The sequence below is a fragment of the Pleurodeles waltl genome, chromosome 8 (assembly GCF_031143425.1).
Source record: "Pleurodeles waltl isolate 20211129_DDA chromosome 8, aPleWal1.hap1.20221129, whole genome shotgun sequence".
Taxonomy (NCBI): Eukaryota; Metazoa; Chordata; class Amphibia; order Caudata; family Salamandridae; genus Pleurodeles; species Pleurodeles waltl.
Genome location: NC_090447.1, coordinates 1,441,079,340 through 1,441,097,036, shown reverse-complemented (window position 1 = coordinate 1,441,097,036; position 17,697 = coordinate 1,441,079,340). Strand labels below are relative to the sequence as shown.

The 17,697-nt window shown below is 42.4% G+C and overlaps 1 protein-coding gene across 1 annotated transcript in view; it reads left to right on the top strand.

Annotated features, from left to right (window-relative positions):
• Positions 1-15,152, top strand: part of RIPK4 (receptor interacting serine/threonine kinase 4) — a 78,295-nt gene extending 63,143 nt beyond the window's left edge. Inside the window, exons 5-8 of the mRNA XM_069202593.1 lie at positions 1,443-1,601; positions 5,511-5,617; positions 11,063-11,324; positions 12,113-15,152. Of these exons, the coding sequence (XP_069058694.1) occupies positions 1,443-1,601; positions 5,511-5,617; positions 11,063-11,324; positions 12,113-13,164 (1,580 nt within the window). The 3' untranslated portion in view covers positions 13,165-15,152. The remainder of the gene's footprint in view (positions 1-1,442; positions 1,602-5,510; positions 5,618-11,062; positions 11,325-12,112) is intronic.
• The last annotated feature ends 2,545 nt before the right edge of the window (positions 15,153-17,697 follow it).

Sequence of the window (17,697 nt, the reverse complement as noted above, 5' to 3'; positions counted from 1 at the left end):
CCTTTTTTTTTTCTTTCAACTTGACGACACCCAGCAGCTTCCTCAACAATAAAGTTTTGCAAAACCCATGAAAAAACAACAAATATCCTGACACTGCCAAAAGGCTGGCAGACCCAATGGCTACTGACAAGGCAACCCTCCCTTGAGCCCAGTTTAATGCACTGTTTTATCTGAATAACAGTCACCAATGTAGCAGTATTTTCATTGGTTCTTTTTAACCACCTTCTCTCTTCCCACCTCCACCAGTAGCCTTTCCTTCCTTTAGTATTTCCCCTTCATTGTTTGTCGGCACCTCTGCACTGCAACCAGACTATGAGCTGGCAGTTCCCTCTGGTCTAGACTGTTTGTTCGGCTTCTCGTTGCTTCAAATCGCTTTTCTGCTCCGATTGTACAACTTTTCCAAGAAGAAGTGATTTTACTCCCTTACATACAGTCTTAGAATTGATTTACATTTTTTCCCACTATGGTTCTCGATGGACCACCAATTTGCTAAATTCAGCCTCATTTTCCTCATTGAAATCAATTCACTCACATGTCAGTAGTAGTGGAAGTGATATTACACCCATTTTGACTCCGGGAGACATCACAGGGTTGACTCTTTGTCCCTTCAATAGCCACAGATTGGTTGCTAAGAGGTTAGGGGAAGGGCAGGAAATTAGCAATAGTAAAATCTCCAGAAACACACATTATTTAGAACTCTGTTTTGTTTCTACTCTGCCCCCGTCTTCAAGGCCCTGGGCAGCAGGGCTATCAAGGGAAGAACAAGGGAAGCTAGACACTGCTAATTACTTTACTCTGCATGCCATTCCATTTTTTTTGTTTTTAGCTTAACTGCGTTATTGCAGAAGGGGATCTACCACATGCAAATCCCCCCTGGCCTGGTCCCAAAAGGGACAGTCCAACCTGAACTGCCAGGCAAAATGTCCACTATGCACAGAAATGCTAGTGTCACCAGAGCAATTTGAGCCTCGATGGTCCATATCCGTGAAGTGCAGCTTGAGTACTATGGTGTAGCGTACTCGAGAGTCACATCAGCGCACACTTGACTTGCCACTGGAATGGTGGACAGCATAGGTATGTGCTGTATGTGTGCCAGGGACGGATAAGGGGTGTTGTGTTAATTGGGCCTCGTAGAACTTGTATATGTGTTTTGTCCTCCCTTCAGGGCAATGTTCCCTTAGTTTAGGAACTGGGTGGTAATAGAATTTGTTTACTAAACAGTGACCACTGATGCACAAAATGTAATCGTCGGTTTCTTATATTGAGTCTAATTAGAAATATTTTAAAAATTTCACTCCATTTTCACAAGTACTTTTGTGCTCAAATTGAGAACCTTCTAGGCACTTCATGGCACTGCGAGTTGAGCTGCCCAGTCCAGTCTTTTCACATAGACATTGTGCCTTTATAGCTGGCTTGCTTCAATTTCATTTGTTCCTTTACAGAAGAGGGTAATATTTACTACATCATGACGAAGGTAGTAGCGGGACTACGACCAGAGATACCACCAATTTCCAAGTCCCGGCCTGAGTCTTGCAGCAGGCTGATCAAGCTGATGGAGAGCTGCTGGCAGAGCGAACCCCGAAATCGGCCAACATTTCAGGGTAAGTCCTGATACATGGAGTTCTCTTCCACAATGAGCCATTTGAACCTAATTATCCTGGAGAAATATGTATTTTACAATTTGGAAAGGGCTGACCGAATGAGGCAAGCATTTACTGCTCTTATGCAAACTTAAGTTTCGAAATACGTAGGAATTAGGGTGGTATTTGCCAGTAAACACCTTGCATTTTATTTAAATTAAATGTTCAAATAACCTGGCTTCCCAACACTATGCACCGTAGAGAAATGACATACCAACATGAAAAGGGTGTCCTATTCTCTTTGATATTTTGATGTTGAGACCTTTCCTAATGTTTGATTGACAATAAGTACAAGTACCTTCATAGCAGCAAGCTTTGGTGAACAAGCATGGCTGAAGTGCTTAGGCAAACGGTGAGACAATGAGGAGTGTTTCAAGTTTGTTGTTCAGTATGGATGTTTGCATGGTATGGCAGTATTGACTGACTCTGTGGTCAGTAACAATAGTTATTGGCTTTCAACTGACCTAATGCTTAGCTGCAGGCTAGGGTACCCATGGAGCGTAAGGAACAGTAACTAGAGATGTTGACTGGCTATTATCAATAAGGTAAGTACATTTGTGTGCCCGTGGGAGCACCCACCAATCTTTTTTTTTTTTTCTTCCAGAACTATGGGCCTGATTATGACCTTGGCGGATGGGATACTCTGCCACAAACATGATTTATATCCCGCCCCCGTTTTAAAAGTTCCATAGGATATAATGGAACTTGTAATACAGTGGACGGGATACCTGTCACGCTTGTGACGGAGTATCCCATCCGCCAAGGTCGTAATCGGGCGCTATGTCTCCATGCTGGAGGATGTGCAGTTATGTTCATAGCCTGCTCTGATCTGAATGAGATTCCCAGCCATTCCGAAACCTGCAACTATACGTTGCTTTTTTGGAAGTCAAAGTGGCTTTTGTGTTCTCAACATTCCAATGTAAATAGTAACGTAAAGTTACTGAAGGCACAGCAGGTCAAAAAACAAAGTTACTGACCGTCACCTGACTTAAGACTACCATTAGAGTCTGACGCCAAGGTCAAAAATACCTTTATTGTGTGAATGTGAAAAATCTGTGACTTTTTCCATGTTTTTCTCTACCAGAAGTTTATCTGAGAGAGTTCTTCTGCAGTGGCCCTCAGCGCTTCGAGCATCCTGATTGGGTGTTTTTGTTTCTGCATTCAGATGACTGTGCCTAGTCCTGAATATGCAGCTACTCAACGCACTCCATATGTACTTTTTTGTTTAGGTGTAGCAAGATGGCACTTGTCAAAAGTTGTTCTGTAGTGTTAAACAAAATGCCGGGGAAAGAAGGCAGTATTGTTAAATGGACGACAGGCTTCAAGATGATGATATCCTGGGGACTGACGAAAAGGTTTAAGGAGCAAAGAAGGAGGGTTTGAGGCTAATGTACAGATCCTGGATGCTGCCTCATCTGAGTGACTGCACTTCATTTAGGGGTTTGTGACGTTGAGAGATGTTTCACAACTTTACTCAAAGTGAAACAGGCCCAGTGTCTCTGTAGGGACCGTATCCTGCTTAGAATATCTTGTGGGCGTGACACCAGAAGCAGCCAATCGCAAGAATGACCAGGTCCTGCAGGGCCGGGATGAGTTGTGGGAAGTGGTGGCGGGACAAATAGCCCTTGGACCCGGGGCGAGGAGGTGTCACACGGGGGACTGCTCAGTGAACATGGATGGCTGGGTGATAATTACAAAGGGTGGTCGGGGAGGGTTACGGTGGCATGCAGCAGGGTAGATATAGCTCTGTTGGTGGGAAGGGAGGGAGGGAGTGAGTGGAAAATAGTAATGCCTGTATGGAGACAGGAGGACATGTGTTTGCTCTGTTAACAGAGGGGAGTGGTAATACTTGGAAGGGAAGTGTGGAAAGTGAGAGGGTCAGGTGTGTGAATCGGTTTGCTGCATGGACTCTGCCAATCTGCACCAGACACCCAATCAATAATCATTACTAGAGCTCACTACCCACCCATGGGGTCTCAAGGCGCTAGGGGGAGGTCCTCGGAGATCAGTTGAAGAGCCAGGTCTTGAGGTCCTTCTTGAACTGAGGCAGTGATGGCTACTGTCTGAGGTGTGGTGGTAAGGTGTTCCAACCTTTAGCTGCCAGGTATGACAATGAGCTTCCTCCAGCCGAGGATGATTTTACAAAGCTGCACAAGTGTGTTAAAGCTGCCCATCTTTTCTTGAACTTGGCAAACTTCCTAAGTTGTTAAGAGTTTATGAATTTGCGAGTGTTTTGAATTCGTAACTATATTATGTCATGTGTATTTGTAAAGTATAACTCATCTTGGGGGGGGAGAGGGGTATCCTGGTGCTGCAAGCAGGCTCAACGTGGACCTATTCCAAGGCTGAGAATTAGGTGACGAGCCAAGTTTTCAGTTTCTTGCGAAATTCAAGAATTATGCACACCCTCTGCTTTGGAAAAAATTCTTCACAGAGCCAGATGTATGTGCAGGTCAAACCTGCCAAAATGTAACAGAGGAAAACCATATGCTATTTGTTGTAGTGTGTTAAACACCAAAATCTGCATGTTATTCCCCAGAAACTCGTAATAGGAGCTGTTTTTTGTGCCTAATAATGTACCACGATGGTGTGGTTATTTATCAGGTGCGATAAATAGCACCTCGACACTTAGGGCTCAAGAAAGGAATTTGTGGTACCATGTCCTATTAAATGTTTGTTCCATTCCGCTGGAAAGTGCACACAGGTGGTAGCCCAAGTCAGCTGCTGCCTTCAGCCTTTTGACAAGAGCAGTCTGAATTTAGGTTTTTGCTTTACTCATTAGCAGGAGGGACCAACACGTCCCAGCATGCGTAGCGCAATTGCATAAAAGCAGAACTGGTTGGAGATGATAAGCAGAACGCTCTAATAAAGCGTGCAGTCGTTTTTTTTATCCACAAAGTGTATTGTTAAAGGTGACATATACTTGGCGTCAGAGGCCTGCAGAGGAGGCTGCGGGCATTGTTTGTTACCCAGTCTTTCCTAACATCACTTGACAAAGAGGGGGTGGGACGTGAAGCTAGCTCATCACATTTGGCTGGGCGTGAGGCGGTGCACGCGCATTTTTACCAGCCTCGTGCCTTTTCAGAACGCGCCTCTCCCTCGTCACTAAACCACCGAGAAAGTGCTGACTTCGTGCATCACCTTTAATGCTGCAGTCTTCCGCCTGGATTCTGCCTCCCGCCCTTCTCCTTGGCAAAACAAGCAGCTTTTCTTTCCTAACTCCATTTGACACCAGTTGTTTGTATTTTTGAAAGGCGCGAGCTCTTTGCACGCATCTCCAAACACGCAGAACCATCTCCAAGGCATATGTCACTGTATCTTTTTGAGGTCTGGCGCTAAGTAAGACATTGACGATTTTACTGAAGTTATATGCAAAACATATTTATTTCAGCCAGCCCTCTACCTCCATTGATTTGTTATTGCCACTAAGATTTTTATTCAGCCCACTGCAGCATACAGAATTGGGCAACAGGTCAGCAACCTTCAGCCATTGGCTGACATCACTGTGAGTGATGGCACTGTGCTCTTTCACAAGTAGCACACCTACAACAAATTAGTTCCTTTCTGTGTATCTATGTTTACTTTTTAAAATTGTATTTCAAGGGACCTCCCAAGCTATCATTGTTTTTAAATGAAACAGACCTATAGACACACAAGCTTGTCCGAATAAAAACACTTGAAGTTAGGATATTAAGAAATTACTGTAACTTCTAATTAATGTATGTGAAATCATGGTAAAACGATTTCTAATTTAAGTCCGTCGGTTCCGGTTGGTTTAAATTGAGTGACTACAAATGAGTGGTTTCTTACAGTGGTGCAAGAGGATTTCTTAGACAGTCATTCAAGACACTTCCTTTTTTGTTTGTGTAGAAATCACGTCTGAGACTGAGGATCTGTGCGGCAGACTGGAGGATGAGCACAAAGAAACCATGCAGCAAGACCTCGGCCTTCAGAATTTTCAGGACTCCAATTCAGAGGTAACCTATGCCGTTTAGCTTCATCGCTTTTAGCGTCCTAGGCACCTTATGTTTTACAGGGCAGAGTTGCACTTCTCATTCGTATGGTCATTGGTTCATGTGCTCTGGCATTCATTCCTATTATAATTGATTCGCACCAGCCTCATCTAGTCATGATAGTGTGCAAGCGTCTGATCCAATGTTTGGTAATTGGGATTACCTTTTAACATTAACGTAGAGTGTATAATAGGTGTTGCGTAGGTATTGCTTCACGCAAGGTTTCCAACATTGACCAACGTAGTGTAATCTTAATCTGGTAGGATCAACTCAAGAACACAAGAGGGTCTCTATAACATTGATTTTCATGCTTAGAATTGTTCCCGGAGGTTCATAATTTAAGTGATTGACTAATGTGTGAGCCGATCAATAACTCTGATCTCAGTGCTCAATTGCAAATAATTACAGTTCTCGAATATGACACGAGCCCAATATTGCACCAATGAACCAATGTTTCAAGCAAGCCTAAACCGTTCTCTGGAGTTGTAGGGGGGGAGAGGGGGCTAGAGAAATCTTCCATCTCTAAATCCCATCCAGCAAAAAATGTAAGTTAAAAAAAAAAAAAAGTCGGAAAAAGTTGTGGGTTTTGCCATTTCCATTTGCCAGATCTTTTGGTTTAAATGATTTGAGAATCGTAAGCAGTTTTGAAAGGAAACAAATGCAATAATTGATACATTTTGTTTTGCTTGGATGCACAGAGCAATATTCCCCCGTAGGAGAGAAGCATGCATTTAAAAGCAATGCAACAGAACTGTGTTCTTGACAGAAAAGACCCGAGAACCAGCGAGAGTCTCCCTACGGAGTTAAATGGCTGAAGGAATCCGTGTGCCAAGAGAAATACCTCCAGTTTAACAACTGAGCCAGGGCAGAATACCTCTCTATAGCTCATGGTTGTTAAAAACCAGTAAATACCATCAGAATCCATGCTAAGATATTCCAGAGTGCTCTGTGTATGCTTGAACATTCTATGGAGCAGCGATTCTGTTAGAGCAATTCTCAGCTTTGTTGCCTAATAGCATACTGACCATGGATGCACCTCAGATGTGCAACAACTCGGTCAGCTTGTCCGTATGGCATGATCACTGATGCTCGGCTCGGTATAGGAAATTCTTCCCTGTGGCATTAGGTTGCTCATTGCACCAGGGGCTCTTGTTCCTGTTGCTAGAACTGGTGCAGGTTATATGTTGCCCTTGGGTTATTGATGTTCGTTGTGGGCCTCATCACTTATTAAATGTACAGCCTCGATGACAGTAGTGACCCCTGAAAAACAACCCAGATGATTGCAGTTCTGCTTGGATTTTTATGGATCTGAAATTCCCTGTGTATGCTACAATAATCATAATAATGTGTTTTTTATACCGCACATCATACCACATTTCTGCTATGTGTATCACTTTATAATGCACTAAGTATCACTCAGTTAAATTGCATTTATAAGCACCTTATGATGTTTCAGTAAGTAGAGCTGCTCTATTTGTTCCTTTGATCGTTGGTTCATGTGCTGTGGTGCACCTCTGCAGAAGGCTAACTCAGCTTTGCTCGACTTCAGACTTGTTACTGGATGATGACTTTGTTAGTCACTGGTGAGCATTTTACCCGGAGCCATTCTTCAGTAACGCAGACTCACCTAGGATATCGCTGAAAGGTGTTTGGAATCTCTGTGAAATCTTTTAACAGTCAAAGGTTTTTATCCCAGCTGAACAACCTTACTGAAGAAAGATCTGGGGCTTGCGCGTGGCATGTGTCACCAATATAAATTGTTCTATCTTATCCACAATTCCAAGCACTGACATTTATAATGGTGGGCAGCATCCACTGTCCCTCCACTTATAATAGCTTATGCTGGGAAGAATAATTCTGAACAATATCCAGAAGAACTTGGTGTACCTATTTGGTTAGCAACCATGTCACCACTGAACGATCAACCATGCACATTTCACTAGCAACAATGTTTTCCAGAAATCCCCCGGCCAGCACCAGCATGTGGCTAAAGAAGCCATTTCCCAGCTTGGAAGGCCCTTCAATAATTGAATCTGAAATCTGCTGTTAAAGTTTTTAGGCACCTCTGTTTGTAAATAATTACGAAGTAGGTCCACGCTTTGTGACATTCTAGGTCAGTACAGACCCTTTTCCTGAACTGTCCCACACCCGGATTATTCATCGCTCTGAGGACCTCTTTCCAAATGTCCAAATTACTTATCACTTTGTAGGGATACATGACCTGACCTTTCCCTTTGGAATGAGATCATATATATTTGCTATCCCTATGCTTTCTTCATTAAGGAGACTGAAAGAACAGAGAAGGAAACGTAAGAACAATGAATCTGCTGTGCAGAAACAACTGGGTACAGATGTAGCATTTGATTATCTCTGATCGTTTTATTTCATGTAGTTTATTTTATTTGTTTTTTTTCTTGTAAAGCACTACTTACTACCCTTTCATGGTCTCAGACACTATGCGGAAATTGGGTACATTTAACAGAGAGTGATGAGTAGCCTTACAGAACTAGAACTGATGGAGGGAAACTAGTAAGTCATACAGTAGCAATGGATGGTACCTACAGATAGCAAACTATCGATTATGAAATCAACTAAACGCGAAAGCCTTGAAAGAGCAGGAATCCCAGGAGCGTGGGTGATGAGGCAAAGCCAGCCTTGGCCATCTATTCAAACAGGGCATCTGAATCATCTGAGGAAGGCTGTTGTAGAGAGGATATGGTTATCAAAATGTGTGGGTAATGATGTTGGCACCTAATTAACTTTTACATTTGAGGTAGACCTTTTCCAGTCTTAGCTAAAGAGGCATCTAACTACAGAGGCAAGGGCCCTATGTGGAGAGAGTGACAACCAGGTCTCCTGTACATCAATCCCGTGTGCACACATTGGTGCACCCGAGGCTTCTGCTCGCTTGATCAATATCTGTGACTATCAACATGCATTGTACAGAGTTGTCATTTGTTTTATGCGCCTTTTAATCGTCTGTACTAACATTATCAGGTAGGATGTATACTTTTCCTGCAGCTGCTGGAAGTATTCCAAAGTGTTCCCATTAAGGAACCAAGATCTTTAAGTGTTTGTGAGGAATCCTCTATCTGTCTCTCTCTGTCTGTCTCTTTTTCTCACATGCATGACCACTCTTGTACTTGACCAAGTCCCTTTTGGCACGGAGATGGCTCAAGGTAATCAGTTTGTTGGCACCACTCACTAGGTCGAATTCCTCATCCATGAGGCAAGTGCTTTAAAGGAGTCCCTTTCTTTTACTGCTAGCGAAGGGAGGGATTTACGAACTGTTGATATTTTTGTAATTCCAGACTAAACCACAGGTGAGTTTGTGTAGTTTTTAACCCTTTAGAGTTCATCAGAATCCATGCTATGATCTACCAGAGTGATTTTTGTATGCTTAATTATTCTATGGAGCAGCAGTTCTATTAGTGATTATCAACTTTGTTGTCCCTGGAATTTTGAGAGAGGTGCTGAAGTGACCAGTGTACATACTCTTTCATTAATCCAGATGTAATCTGAAAATTGTGAGGATCAGAGTGATATTCTTGGAGGAGGTGTGCAGCGGGTGGTTCCCGCATCCCTTTCCACAGTTATCAATGCTGCAGTTTTAGATAATGCATTTTTATAGGACAAAATGAAAGTTCGCAATTGACTATCAGTCACAAATTGCATGCTTCAGCTACTGGGAATTGGTTGGTAGGGGTTACACTGTGCCTTTGATGAGGAGGCTGGATAGACAAATCCCAGGAGCAATGTTAGATTTCTTTCACCATTAAAGCACAGCCTATTACTCTGCATACAACTTTAAATCTGAGAGAGGAGGTGAGATAAGCTGAAAAGGCTGCCAGGTTAGGTTCCAAACTTGAGTTGAAACTGCACCTTCAGCATGCATGTGATAGGTCATCTTGTAGGAGACCAAGATGGCAGTCAAGGAGGCCATGTAATGGTTAAATAGTTTTGGTGATTTGGACAGAGCCACGTTGATGAGGGCTGTTCTGGAAAGTAATGGGCCTAATTTTGAATTGAGTACAGTTAGGATGGAAGAAAGTGAGCTCTGTGACAATGATGTGCTGACTGATGTAGACAGTGTTTCAGTAAGCACTTGTTGGTCTTGGTGGTCTATAGTGTCAAAGGCAACTGAGAGGCCAGGTCAGGTCCGTGACCGTGCGAGGGGAGATGCTGGACCCAGGAATTGAAAAGTTCTTCCTGACTATTTATTAGTGATTTTTTTTTTTTTTTTTTTTTTTTTTTTTTGTGGTGCCTCTCCAGCATCTGCTATAATTTAAAATAACATTGTGTGTATATGAGCTAGAACTGGAATGCACTGCATTGCTTTATTAAAGCCTATGATAAGACCATGGCAACAATCCGATATTGTCGATATTGGTGGAAGGAACCCCTAGACTTCATATATGTTGGAGGCATCCGGCTTTTCTAGTTGAGGCCCGAACTGTAAAAAGTGTACTTCTGAAGAGCACACAACACCGTTTAGTACCTTTGCCTGACATAAATATAAAAACCTCATTATATATCCCAAAGAGCACATAGGGTTCAGGGGTATTTTCTGAGCATCGCTTGCTCCATACCCTCTCTGATCAAACATCGGCAAACTATATCATTTTTTTTTTTTTTGATCTGCCAACTTTTTCAAATCTTCTTTACACTTTAAAAGTTCAGTGTCTAAGCAACGTGGCGCATCCTGCAGCAAAACATGGGTCACCTCCGCTCCTTAACCATGGGTGGACTAGCTTCTGTCTCCGTAGCTCAAATCGTGGTAAGGACTGCAGCAGAAGTGAACAATCCACAAACCGTGACCCTTGCTCAGGTTATTCCCTACTGTATCAACTATAACTCTGGCTAGCCACAGTCTTCAGTTTCTTTTAACACTTTGTTTCTCAGAAAGTGACGTTCGCATGTCATGATCCTCCCAGCTAGGCCCTAGTATAAATGAACATAGAAATAGTTTCTACGAAACTTAATACTGCAATATCATACACTTGCAACAATGTTTGAATCCTTGGATTAGTTACTCAACTACTGGTTACATGCAAATAACAATAGGTTCTTTACATGTTTGAGTTCAAAGAAGACACCCAAACAAAGGAGAATTCCTTTTGAGGTTTATTTTTCATTTTGGAGATGGCCTTCTTTTGAAATTCAGACCACAAAATAGGAGGCAGTTTCTTTTTCAAACTTGAGGGTTCTCACTGCGGTGGTGATTTTTGCCCCATCTGCTCACAATTTGTCTGCAACACGGACTCTACACTGATGCACTGAGAAGATGTATGTAATTGTGTCATGCGCTATTCAAGTTAACTTGGTTGGTCATTTTAAGAGTGACTTCATGAAATGACAAAAAGCTTCCTGAATCAAGGTAATTCATTGGTCATTGCTCTTCCTTTGTAGGAAATGCAGATGTTGTCCACCAAGCTGAGACGACAGTCTACCCCGCCTTTTGACAAGGACTACAGCCTCTCTGAATTGTTGTCTCGACTAGATTCTGGGATTTCACAGACCATGGAGGGTCCGGAAGGTCTGAGTCGCTCGGTGTCGCACTCCAATATTGGATCCAGCGACAAAAGGCTTTCCGGGATATCTTCTGTGGATTCAGCCTTTTCCTCTAGAGGTTCCCTCTCTCTGTCTTTTGAAAAGGACACGTGTGGCATTGGTAAGATGTGACGATTATTTAAAAAAAGCAATGCATGATAAAATGGGAAAAATATAGTGATGCTTGCTGTATATTGGTAAGACTCCAAAACGTTTACAGCCATACATGGTCTTGGAGTGTAGAGTGAGCCAGACAATTTACTTTTACTCTGTTATGTTTGTTATGATGTTTGAAAAGGTGAAGAATGGTAAAAAATAACTGTGGTTAACAAGCAAACACAAATGTTAAGTTATGCATTGAGACCGCAGGAACCTAAACATTCTAGTGAATGCCGTAATAATAATATGCCTGGGTCGCAGTTCCTCTTGTGAATTAAGTTATGGAGATGAGTTGCTTGATCGTGTGTAGCTGACCTTTCTGCACTAATACCATCCTGCCTCTCTGCTAACTTCCAGGAGAAGCCTTTTCTGGTTCTACATCCTTGTAGCCCTTGCTCATGTGACTCTTAGCACACACAAGAGTCCTGCTTGAAGAGGGTTGCCTCCTCTTTTCCATGAGCATAGTATTGGCGTAGGAACTGAAGAAGTTTTTAAGTAAATTGTATTTATCTGGCTTCTTTCAACCACTTAGTATTTTCGTGCTTCTTTTTTGTAAGAATTTCCATACTGTGCTGCTTCAGTTGGTAATATTTTTGGCCCAAGTTTTGAGCTTGGTTACATGCCAAGAAACCCCTTCCGGTTTTAAGCACTGAAAGACCAATATTCAGATGATCGAGTATGGTTGAATATTGCATTTTCAACTCCTCAGTCGAACAGCGCTAATCTAAATGCCTTTTTAATCTCTTCCAGATTCTGCTGCAACTGAGCTCCAGAAGAAAAAACTCTCGGAGGCCATTCTGGCCGGAGACACCGGCAAACTGATGAAAATTCTTCAGCCACAGGATGTTGATCTGGTCCTCGACGGTAGCTCAGGCCTTTTGCACTTGGCAGTGGAGGCTGGCCAAGAAGAATGTGTCAAGTGGCTTCTCTTGTACAATGCCAACCCTAACCTGACAAACCGGAGAGGATCTACTCCTCTCCATGTGGCCGTGGAGAAGAAGTTCAAAAGCATCGTAGAGATCCTTTTGGGAAGGAAGATTAATGTGAATGCCAAGGATGAAGATCAGTGGACCGCTCTACACTTTTCTGCTCAAAACGGAGATGAATCCAGTACCAGATTGCTACTCGAGAAGAATGCATCTGCGGATGAAGTGGACTTTGATGGACGGACACCCATGCATGTTGCATGCCAGCATGGGCAGGAGAATGTAGTGCGTGTTCTCTTGAGAAGGGGTGTTGACATTGCCATGAAAGCAAAAAATGGTTGGGTGCCTTTGCATTATGCTGCCTGGCAGGGTCACCTAGCCATCGTAAAACTCCTTACGAAACAGCATATTGGAAGCGATTTAAGCATGGACATGCAGACAGTGGATGGGAAATCCCCTCTTCATTTGGCAGCACAAAGAGGACACTACAGAGTTGCCCGCATATTGGTTCAATTCCGCTCTGATGTGAACATGCGGAACTCACATTTCAAGACTCCTCTTCATGTGGCTGCCGAAACGGGTCACACCAGCACTGCAAGACTTCTACTTCACCATGGTGCCGACATGGAAGCGACTACAGCAGAAGGGCACAGTGCTTTTCTACTGGCCACTCTTAATGGACACAAAGCCACTGTTAAGCTACTGCTTGAGAATATGACTAATGTGTGCATGCCATCCGAGAGGGTCTTCTCTGAAGAGGACCTTGGGAGCTCAGAAAGTGTTAACCTTTCGGAGTCTGACGCCGATGCCCAATATCAGCTGTCACTTAGCAGTACTACGGGTTCATTGTCCTCGCTCAAAAGCAGTATACTTTAAGCCTTGTTTTGTACTAGGAAATCAAGCAGGGACATTTCAGCATTGCTTCAGCCTTTTCATCCTGAGTTTGTTGCTCAATAATTCTGGTGTTCCCAGCAAGCACGTGATATGGACTTGTTATGGAAGGAGTGCCGTTGAGTCCACTCGACTGTAGAAGATGATGGGCTTTTTTTTTTTTGCTTGTTGGTAAACATCTGAACATGAGAGCCACACCGGCATTTCAAAAGAAACATTATGTTCCATATTTTTGCTTTCATTAAAGATGTTACCCTGAGTAGGTTTCATAGCATTCCATTGTAAACCTTCTTTGTAGATTCAACACATTCAGGGCATCCAAGAGAATCATGTAAGATAATGTCAGTCTTTATAACATTTCCAATGGACACTGTACATTCAATCCACAGAGAACCCTGCTGTTTGCAAACAATCTCCACTTTTGTAAACTCTTGTACTAACTTGTCCCTGTGCTCCAGTTTACATCCCTCCTGGACCGTTCTGTTGGCTTTACCACTGACGCCCTTTGACACATGTCACAGAATTTCTTACGTAGAACATATATTTTAGCCGCACAGGACAGCATCCCAAACCAGGAAAGATTATCCAGGAAGGATTACTATGAAAAATGGTGTTGTGGGCTAGGAGACCATGCTTGTGTCTTTGTTGGGGGTTTTGATTGGCGAGTCTTGTATTGCTAGCTTGAACCTGACCACTCTCGCCTAGTTCTCCTGGACATTTTAGGATTTATTCTGCTTTATGTAGCAGCAATGAAACCACTGACAAACCTGAGCTGATGCAGAATGGTCCTCTCAATCTGCCCATGCCTTGTTTTTAGTTGGAATACTGTGGACCAAACCAAATATACCTATTCTTTAACAGTGCCTTTTAATCCAGATTTACTGTTGGCTATACCTAGGCTGCCAATGCCCCTTTTTTCAGTAGATGCGCAGGGTTCTGGGACATCACCAGAGGATAATGACGTCGTCCTTTGTATTCATGCCTTTGATGTACTTTTTGGTTAGCTGACCAACCTTAACCAAGTTAAAAATAAATATAGCTACATAATTTTCTTCCCCAAATGTAGATATCAATAATAAGACACAGAATAGTATTCTTCTAAAACTTGTGACAGATATGTGTACGTTCGCTTTCCTTTGAATTAGCAGTTTCACAATGTATTATGTGCTGGGCCACAAAGCAAAACTACAAGAGCAACAACAAAAAAAAAAAAAAACTTGAATACCATTCTCAACATTTGAATTTGTCAGGTAGAAATTGATACTTTGACCGTGTCCCTTTAGGGCGCAGGTAATATACATTTGTTTTTAGGAAACTTTTATTACACAAACTTAGACAGGTGTCTTCAAAGAGAAATAGGAGCTCCCCTTGGAAACCAGTTTATTTAAGCCAAAGTAGAATGGGATCTATTCGCGAGTGGTATGCTGGCAGCCCCCCACAGTTTTCACCAAGAATGATGGTGAGGTAATGCAGAATATCTATCAATCTATCCCCCCTTCCCTCCCTCCCTAGGTTGCTGACACTCCTACTCAAGGTCCACAATAAAGACCACATGTAATATGTGATTCTGGACTTTTGTGAGTCATCGCAAGGTTCCTTTTATATCCAATATTAAAAAATCACAATATTATATTTTAACTGCATTCACGCCAAGGTGCGCAATGACTTAAAATAAGCTGAATATTGATACAAGATTGATACAAATATACTGTGTATATAATATCTCTGCTAGTTGCATGTAAACTGTGCATCTGTGTACTTGTGCAAGTTGCATGTATACTTACATCTGTATTTATATGTACATATCTATTTATGTATTTTATTACAGATAATGCTGTGAATTAATGCTTTTACTGTGTATGTTTTAATGCACCAGTTCAAGTTCAATTGTGATGATGATTTTTACCCATAAAATATATCATGTTCTCTTGATATGTCATGTATTGCATGAATATTTTAATAAAAGGTGCCTACCTGGATTAGATTGTCATTTCTTAAACGCTTTGAAGGCAAGAACTCGAAAAGATTAGAAGCTCCTCCGTTGCAAATCACAATTCATTGAGCATCAATTAAGCACGCAAACCCATCTGTTAAAAATAATTTTCTTTGTTGCATTCTGCTGTGAAGCCATGATTTATAATTTTGATTTTGAGTGAAGCACTCGAGGGAGGGGCTTTTTCACAGGGATCTTTTGTTGTGACTCCAAATAAGGTATCTCCTGATGGGTTTAAATTCCATCAGACTATTGGAATGTTGTAGATAGTATAGGACGGCACACTATAAACATACACAGCAAACACACAATGCTGGCAACTTTACAATGTACATATGTTCACCCACTGACACTCCCTCTCCACAGCCTCTCTTTAGTATGTCGGCTTTGGTGGGGAGGGTGGGGGCGCGTGAGAGAAGCTAAAACTGCTGAGGAGGAAAAACTGCAAGCACTCCACCATCCCTCCTCCTATCAAAGGTGGTAGTCATAGCTAGAGCTGCTAAAGAATGGAGGAATTAATTTGCCACAGCACCGTGTCTCCCTACGCCTTGCCAAAGGGAGTAAAGCAATTTGGCAGAGTAGACGAAAAACCGGTCTGCACAGACTTATCCCTCCTTTCGCGGCTCCTGCTGTCTGTGCTTGTCACTTGCTTCTGTGGCCATCCGCGCCACAGCTAATGCACAAGAAAGGACAGCAGGAGCTGTGAGCAGAGAGAGAAATTGCTTGGAACTGCAGTGACTTTCAAATCCTGTTCGTCACACAGGAGGCTTTTTAAAACAAGCATTTGCAATGCAATGGGTCTCGCGTTTGCTCGCGTTAGAGCTATTGGCGTTGTAAATTCCTAACTTGACTTTTTTTGCCACTTAAATTGAAAATGAAAAGTAAAACATTTGGCGTAAGAGAACCGACTGAAAGCGCCATGGCTGCCATGAGCATGAGTGCAAAGGAGAGACAAAGGGGAAAAAAAAAAGGTTTGCATTCAAACATATTGGCAACCGTGCAGTTATCCATGTAACAGGGTCGATGTCCAAGACGGTAACCAAACCGCCCCAAGGAAGGACAAACGTAAAGCATTTACCAATAATAACAAAGGATTTTGAAAGGCGAGCCCATGAACGAGTGACAGTGATGGGTGTGAGGTGGGCATGGTTAAAAGCCCACAGTTTGATTATAACAGGTCAGAGCGCTTGCGCACTCGACCTCACAAGTAGAAAGCCATTTTAGTATTAATGCCAATGTAAACAAGCATTGTCAAACCTGAAAAATCTATCTTTTAAAGCCGAGACCCAGTGATTTTTGTCAATGCTTGTAGCTTAGTTGTAAGCCGTAATTGAATAAAAAGACTTGGCAGTAGACCATGTTAGGGCCCTAACTTGATGTAACCTGGTAGGAGTAAACCACATAAAATGACCAGTCAAAAATTGGTAGCTAGGGTTGCCACATGGCCAGTTTTTTAATGTACCAATACGTAAAATAAGTAGGAAAATCCCTTATAGCCAGTATTTTCCCCTTTTTTGTACTTCATCCAGTAATTATAAGAAGAAACCGCTTTGAAATGTGTTTGTAGAGCTGCCTTAATGGCCCCTGATGGTTAATTAAAGTAGATAGAGCAAGGCCATTTTAAAAATGAAAACCATATTTAAATAGAACATTACAGCAAAAGCTTTTAAGTCCAGTCCTTTGGAGAGACCCAAAAGGTGATCAAATGGCTGGTACTTCACTCTGGGAAAGGTGATAACCCTTTTCCAACTATCTTAAGCTCACTGACGCTCTTCAGGTTATCTAGCAGGCATGCCAGTTGGGGGAAAAAACATGATATCCTAGTCCTGATATTAGGATATTTGAGGGAAATTGTCCTTCATCAAGGAGCTTGGGTGTGCTTCTGGAGTTGGTGTTGGTGGTATATTTTGATTATAGAAACCGGATAAGGGAGGGTGGATCCTCCTTCGGTGAGGACCCAGATAAGTACTTTTTTTTCTTTTAGGTGGGCAGTAAGATATCCTGTCAAAGAGGTGCACGTACCTTGTTTTGTAACGACCGCACAAGGAAGATAGAATTGGAGTCGAGGGATTACTACAAGATAAAGCACTGTTACGGAGTCATTCCTGGTATAAATTGCCATGAACAGGAGCCAGACAGTGTTCACAGTGAATATGCAGTGGCTAGTGTCTCATTCTATGAGTATGCCTATAGAATGTTTTCATTGGCACTGATTCATACCAGTAGTGGGTTAGCATGACAGGAGGCGGAGACTAATTACAGAAGGATAATGTTTGAATGAAAGAGCATGCCCACAAGATGTATTAATGCTCAGGGACTGCTCATGCCCGAATATCTTTTAAGCTTATTCACTGCTGATTTGTGTTCCTCCTCGGGCATGTATTTCTTTCACCATCCTTGAGGCATTATATTGGTGGATAAGTTGTACAAGTCCACCAATAGAGCTTTCATTGTCACAGCTCATGCCAGGAGTGAATAAGCATGAGCAAGTCGGAGAGTGATCATAATGATCACGCATTGATTAG